This window comes from Vigna umbellata, chromosome 5, assembly GCF_029865625.1.
Source record: "Vigna umbellata cultivar VRB3 chromosome 5, Vumbellata_1.0, whole genome shotgun sequence".
NCBI classification, from domain to species: Eukaryota; Viridiplantae; Streptophyta; class Magnoliopsida; order Fabales; family Fabaceae; genus Vigna; species Vigna umbellata.
The window spans coordinates 42,741,976-42,749,310 of NC_142169.1; the positions used below are offsets into that span (position 1 = coordinate 42,741,976).

Consider the following 7,335-nt stretch of genomic DNA (forward strand, 5'->3'; position numbering starts at 1 on the left):
CAAGAACTCCATTTGCCTTGATATCCTTAATAACCCATAACATGTTCTTGAATTCACTAGTTTGCCAGGGTAAGGTTCATTATTTTCCAGAATAAAATCTTGGTGAACTAGCTTTTCTTCCTTATCTTCATCCTCTTCCTTCACTCTTGGAGAAAAACAATTATGGTTCCTCTTGACCAATTTGGCAGCTTGATTAGGTAGACTAGTCACTGATAGAACTTCATCTGTTGTTTTAGAACTAATCTGCTTTCCTTGAATTGGTTGCACATCATCGAAGACATTAAAAGTCACCTCTTTATCTTAATCTTTCAACATTAAAATTCCATCATCAACATGAATGACAACCTTGGCTGTCTTCATGAATGGTCTTCCAAGAATGAGAGGGATCTTTATTTCTTCCCCAATCTCCATCACTACAAAATCAAATGGGAATTTGAGTTTATCAATCTGGATCACAACATCTTCCACTACACCATAAGGATGCTTGATGGACCTATCTTCCATTTGCAAGATGACTTTTGTAGGTTTGAGCTCAAGACCACCGATCTTCTTTATCATAGATAGGGGCATTAGATTGATGCTAGCCCCTACATCAACAAGAGCCTTCCCTATATCCTGATTCCCAATGGTGCAAGGGATGGTGAAACTCCCCAGATCTTTGAATTTGGGAGGAAGCATCTTCTGCAATATGGCACTACAATTACCATGTACTTCAATTGTTCCCTCATCTAAATACTTCTTCTTTTTACTAAGGAACTGTTTCAAGTGTTGTGCATAAGCAGAGATTTGTTGCAATGCTTCAGTCAAAGGTATAGTAATCTCCAATTGCTTGAAGATATCCATGAAACGCTCATATTGCTTTTCTTTTTCCTTCTTTGAATAATTTTTTTGGATAAGGAAGAGGTTTCTCAATTGCTTTTCCATTTTCTCTATCTTCTCTCTCATTTTCTTTTACCTCAACCTCTTCTTTCTCTTTTTCTTTTTTTTCTCAGCCTCTTCTTTTCTCTCTTCATTTTTCTCCTCTTTTTCGCTCAATTCCTACTCATCTTTTCTTTCTCACCAACTTCCTTCTCCTTTCTCTCAATTTCTCTCTCAGCTAGTATCTTGCCACTTCTAATCATAATAGCATTACATTCCTCTTTAGGGTTAACTTCAGTATTAGCCCCAAAATTGTTATCAGACTTCTCCTCCAACTTCTTAGCCAATTGATGTTGAGCTTGAGAGACATTATGCAACTCTTTAGGCAATTGAGAGATTTTCTTCATGAGAGTCTCCAATTACTGAGTCATAATTTTATTCTGAGCCAATTCAGCATCTTGGGATTGTAATTAAAGAACTCCTTTGTATTGAAATTGAGATCTTTCGTTATGAATCTTATTGTCATTTGCGACCATATTCTCTATCAACTCATATGCTTCTTCTGGAGTTTTGCACTTGATATTACCTCCAGTTGAGGCATCCAACATCAATTTAGTCTGTGATTTTAAACCTCCAAGAAAAAGAATGGCCACCGTCGGTTCATCAAATCCATGAGTTTCGTCCATGCCTTGTTGAAAAGAAGAAATTTCCTGCCTACCTTTGTTAATCTTGGACTAAGGAAAGTATAACTTATCTTCCCACACAGTGAAACTATTCTCAGGAATTAATTTAGCCACATCTTAGCATTGCCGCCCAAAGAGAAAGTAAACAAGCTAAGTTTGATAGCTTCATCTGGTACATCTTAAATCTTCATTGTATTGCAGATCTCAATGAAAGTGGTCAGATGTTCATATGGATTTTCATGAGCTAATTCATTGATTTGATTGCTCTTCACCAAGTGAATGAGAGCAGGCTTCATCTCAATATTGGTAGCATTTACCCTTAGCCTAGCAATACTTCTAAAATGCAGAGGACTAGTGACTGTTGAGTAATCCTCCAAAGTACGTCTCACTAGACCCATATTCTGATTGTTGGCCATGTCTTCTGTTTCCTGATCTGACATTGATGTGAAAGGTTGTTGAAGTGTCTCAGGAGAGGAAAAAATTTCTCTCGAAACCCTTTTCTATCTTCTTCGTCTACTATTTTCCAGCCTTGTAAAGAGAGGTTTTGATGATCTTGTACTTCTAGTGCGAATTTTATCCTGCATACACTAAAGAACACTGTACTAGAACACTAGATTAGCCCAAACAAATAAAAATAAACAAAAATTAAAAATAGTAAAAATAAAGGAATAGTTTAAACAAAAGAACCACATAAAAGTATAGTATACCCACGAGTCCCCAACAACGACACCAAAAACTTTTTAAACGGTCAACAAGTGTACCGAATCGTATCAAGTAATATAAAATGGTAAGACCAAGTATCGTATCCCAAAGGACTCATGGCCTAAACAGCTGTGATTTCTTGATTAAATATGACTTGAGAACAAATCTTTTGGTTTAAAATGTAGAAAATAAACATGAATGCAAGTGTTGATCAATTGACAATAAGAATGCACAGGTGATTGGTTTGTAAAATATGGAAAGATTATGTTCTTGGGGGTTCGACTTATCCTATCCACTCCCATGTATTTATGAATTCGTCTTCTTCATTAATGTTAATGCCACTTTCTAATTTACGTTAGACCCGATGTCTCGGCGAAGAAAGCCTATCTTTAATTACTAGTTTACAATGTCTTGTCTCCCTAGCAATTAATTCTGCATTATAAACGCACATAAGCTTAAAGGCAACCAACCCTCATATCCCTATGTCTAGGCAATGCTACTTTTGGGAGAGATTCCCCAGATCTAGATTTCTTGTACGTGTCCATATCTACAAAATTAATTATCATGCTATGAATGAGTTAAACAAAGAAAGCATAGAGTATAGAGGAAAAACCCTAACAATTAATGAACAAAGCATTCAAAATAAGAATCAATTCAATACATGAGAGTTTCAAAGGATTACATTGTTTCCCCAACAACAATTGAAGTTTAGTTCACCATAGACATGGTGAAACTAGATTAATAATGGAAAAGAATGAGATAGAAAAACCCTAAAAGTTGAAGATAGGAGCTTCCTCCTCCGAATCCGCCTCCAAGAAAGTGTTTCTATGCCTCTTCTGTCAAAAGATACCAAGCCTAGGACGTCCAAATCCTTAAATAGAGCACAAAAAAAGTCCAAGCCCACGAGATTGGAGCTCAGTGCCCCAACTTAGGGCGCCTAGGCGTGACTGCGAAAGCATTTGCGCTCAGCGCCCCTGGAAGGGCGCCTAGGCGTGAGTTGTGGTACTAACTGGCGCTCAGCGGCATAAAAAGGGCGCTCAGGCGCCAAAGCGAGACTTCAGCACTGAGGGCCTCCAAAAGGGCTCTCAGGCGTCACCTATGGTCCTTCTCTCTCATTATTTTTCAGCTTTTCCTGAGTTTCAGCTCCTTGATACTTCAACTCTTCTTCCAAACCATCCCAATTCCTGTTAAAACAAGGAAAGCCAAGCGTAAAACCAATAATTACACCTTCAACTCTCTTATTCTCATAACTAAAGGAAAAGCAGGATTTGAAGCTAATTTCTAAGTCAAAAAGGGTGCATTTAGTATCAGAATTATATCACAGATAACAGTATTTTCAACCGTTATCACCTGGGCACCCTTTTATGGGGCTCTCAGCGTTGGAGGTCTCGCACCCACGCCTAGGCGCCCTTTCAGGGACGCTGAGCGCCAGACTTCGAGCACCGTTTCACGCTTGGGCACCCTTCTTGGGGCGGTGAGGGCCACTTCTCTCGCAAGCTCGCCTGGGCACCCTAAGTAGGGGCGCTAAGCGCTGACGACGTTGGCCCATGATCCAATTCAACCCTATTTAAGGACTTGCACGTTTTAGAGAGGGTATCTTTTGACATAAGGGACGCAAATTCAGACTTTTCAGCTTTCTAGAGGTAGAATTGGATGCAAAAGCTCTCCTTTTCGGCTTTTAGGGTTTATCTTTCATTCTCATTCCATTGTTCATCTAGTTTATCCATGACAAGGGGGAACTAAATTCAATTTGTTGTTGGGGAAGATGTAACCTCTGAACTCTCATGTATTTGAATTAATTCCGATTTATATATGCTTCTTTAATTAATTATTAGGGTTATTGTCCTTTGCTCTATGCTTGTAATGTTTAACTCATTCATGGCATGATTTTTTGTTTTCTTTGTTATTGACAAATACCTAGAAACCTAGAACTGGGGAATTTCTCCCAAGGGAACTATTTACTAGACATAGGGATAAAACACTTGGTTGTCTTAAGCTTCCGTTCGTAATGCAAAATTAATTATTAGGGATGCAAGACATTGTGGTCTAGTAATTAAGGATAGGCTTCTTTCGCCGAGACATCGGGTTCTAAGTAATTTAGAAAGTTTGCATTTAATAAAGAAGAAGAATTCTTATATACATGAGAGTGATTAGGTGAAGTCTAAACCCCCAACAACATCTTCATCTCATAGTTTAAACATCATCATTCACTTTTGCGTTTCTTTTCAATTGATCAAAATTGCATTCATATTTACTTTCTTGTTTTTGCATTTAAAAACCCTAAATTGTTTTTCAAAGTCTTAATTAGTTGAGTAATTACATGACTATTTAGTGCCATGAGTCCCTTGGAAAACAATACTTTGTCTTACCATTTATTATTACTTGATACGATTCGATACACTTGCCGAGGTCTTAACACCGACATATTGTTGTTCCCTTTCTTCTTTCTTCCCTACTATATTCATGTATCATACACCCTTTCTCACTTTATAACTTTGCTTTTGATTTACACTCACTCCACCTTCTCTTCCACTTCAAAGAAGAGAAAACCCACAACCCTCACACCCATCACACTATTTGTAAGAAGTGTAGGAATGTGCCCACATAGTGACCATTTTATAGCTGAAAGGAAATAGTCTGAAACATAACAATCGGGTACTCTTAAACACAAATATAAACACACATGTGTAGCACCATCAAACCGAAACAATCCTATTCATGCATGCCCCCATCATGAAACCCACTTCTACGAAAACAACATATTTAGCCAATTGACACATATACAACCATATAATAAACTCTCCAAGGCTACACTTTAGTATAGAATGTTGGTCTCTCACAACAGTAAACTAACTATCTACACAACTTTTAAAACATAAAAGAAAGATAAAACTGAGGTGACAATTCAAAAATATCAAGAAAATCAAAATTTGACCATAGAGCACCTCAAATTACACTAGAATAGGGTAACTGTGGTAAGCATGAAGATGTTCAATCTGTACAAGATAAATAAAACTATGTACATAAGTTGTAATGGACTAGAAATGACAAAGAATTGTGTGAATAAGTGATTCCTAAGACAACTTCTAATATCACTACTCAAACCTTAATAAATGTCTACTAGAATTGCAATGTGCAGTAATCTAGGAAAAGAATTTAAAAAGAAACTATTCTAACAAGTTTAGAATGGTAAAACCTAGCTAATTAAGAATTCATACTAGACCATTGTACCTAAAACTCAAAATATGACAACCTAGAACCTAAAAGTATTACCTAGAATACACTAAAAGTGCTAAGAAGGAAAAGTGCATTAAAGTACTAACCAATACAGTAAACTAACTATCTACACAACTTTTAAAAGATAAAGGAAAGATAAAAATGAAGGCTCAATTCAAAAATAACAACAAAAGCAAAATTTGACTATTGTACACCTATAAATACACTAGAATAGGTGAGAAATTCGAAATTCACCTAAATTAGCCTAAGAATGTCTAATCTTCATATCCTAACAAGTTTAAACTAGTAAAATGAAGGTAAGAAACATGTCAAATTGGATCAAGTACCTAAAACTTAAAATTGGATTACTTAAAACTTAAAAAAGTGTACTAAATAGGTAAAAAATTGGGAATTAACCTAAAGTAACCTAAGAGTGTGTATTCTACACATCCTAACAAGTCTAAAGTTGTGAAATGAAGCTAAGATGCTACTCAAAATCAATAAACTACCTAAAACTCAAAGTTTGAGTAGTTAGAACCTAAAAAAGTCTACTAAAAGGGTAAGAAATTGCCAATTGACCTAAAGTAGACCAATTTTAAGTAATGTTAACATCCTAACAAGTCTAAAGTAGTGTAATGAAGCTATGAAAAGTTAAAAGCAAAGAATTACCTAAAACTCAAAGTTTGAGTTGTTAGAAACCAAAAAGTGTACTTAAAGGGTGAAAAATTGCACCTAGACCTAATGTACACTAGTTTTAAGTAATGTTAACATCCTAGCGAGACTAAACTAGTGGAATGAAGCTAGGAAACTTGTCATTGACAAACTTGGTTGGTGTGTTGCAATACAAACCAAGCCTAGGGGTCGCATTGAGTCAAATGATGTTGAAGACGATATCCCTTCCCAAGTTGATGAAATGACACAAGGAAATGAAATTATTGAAGTTGAAGGTGTATCTGCATTGCACGACTTCGATGGTGATGCTGAAGAGTTAGAAGGACAAATACAAGAACATGAGGAACAAGGAGAAGAAGAAGAGGAAAAACTAGACGACGAAGAAGAAGAACTTGAAGATGATGAACAAGACAACGATGAAGATGATGATGATAGACACTTGTTTCTTTTGATAGATTTTTACGCTTCTTATATAACGTGATTCACTTAGACACTTTTATACCTATTCTTTTAAGCATAATGTTTTGACAAGCCTATGTAAATTTCTCTTATTGATTTGACGTTTCTGTTAGGGAACCTTTTACCTTTTACCTTATATCTTTCACTTTTTTCCTTTTTTAATATTTATGCGCTAGTGTGGTATAAGTTGAATCCTTTGATTTTCACTCTGTTTTGGCTTTGCGCTTTAGATGATTTTATGTTGTCCATTTTCTTGTGTTCAACTTTTTCTTATAACTATTCGAGAAACAAATACATCGATGTTCCTTCTAGTTTCTTAGACATCTGATTACTTATGACTATTTCGTTTAATGTTATTTGTTAAGCTTCAAAACTTATGAGGACATTAGACAATCTAGGAAAGTCATACAAGTGAATGAATGTTTAAAACAAAGTATGCAGATGGTTCAATCAACAAGTACAAAGCAAGGTTATTCGTGAAAGGGTATGCTCAAATTTTTGAAGTAGATTACTTTGATATATTTGCACCGGTTGCAAGGCAGGATACCATCAAGACATTGCTAGTTATTGCAACACAAAATGGATGGAAATTCTACCAACTTGATGTCAAGCCTTTTATAATTGATTTTGAGGAAGAAATCTTTGTTGAGCAACTTGAGGGGTTCTTTGTGCAATGACATGAAGACAAAGTTTATCTATTAAAGAAGGCTTTGTATGGTTTGAAATAGACTTTAAGAGCCTAATA

At 35.9% G+C, this 7,335-nt stretch overlaps 1 protein-coding gene across 1 annotated transcript; it reads right to left on the minus strand.

The window, feature by feature from the left end:
• Nucleotides 1-300: 300 nt before the first annotated feature.
• Nucleotides 301-843, minus strand: LOC148198396 (uncharacterized). Its single transcript, XM_088115786.1, has one exon. The coding sequence runs from the start codon at nucleotides 841-843 to the stop codon at nucleotides 301-303; it is 543 nt and encodes a 180-aa protein (XP_087971912.1).
• Nucleotides 844-7,335: the final 6,492 nt, after the last annotated feature.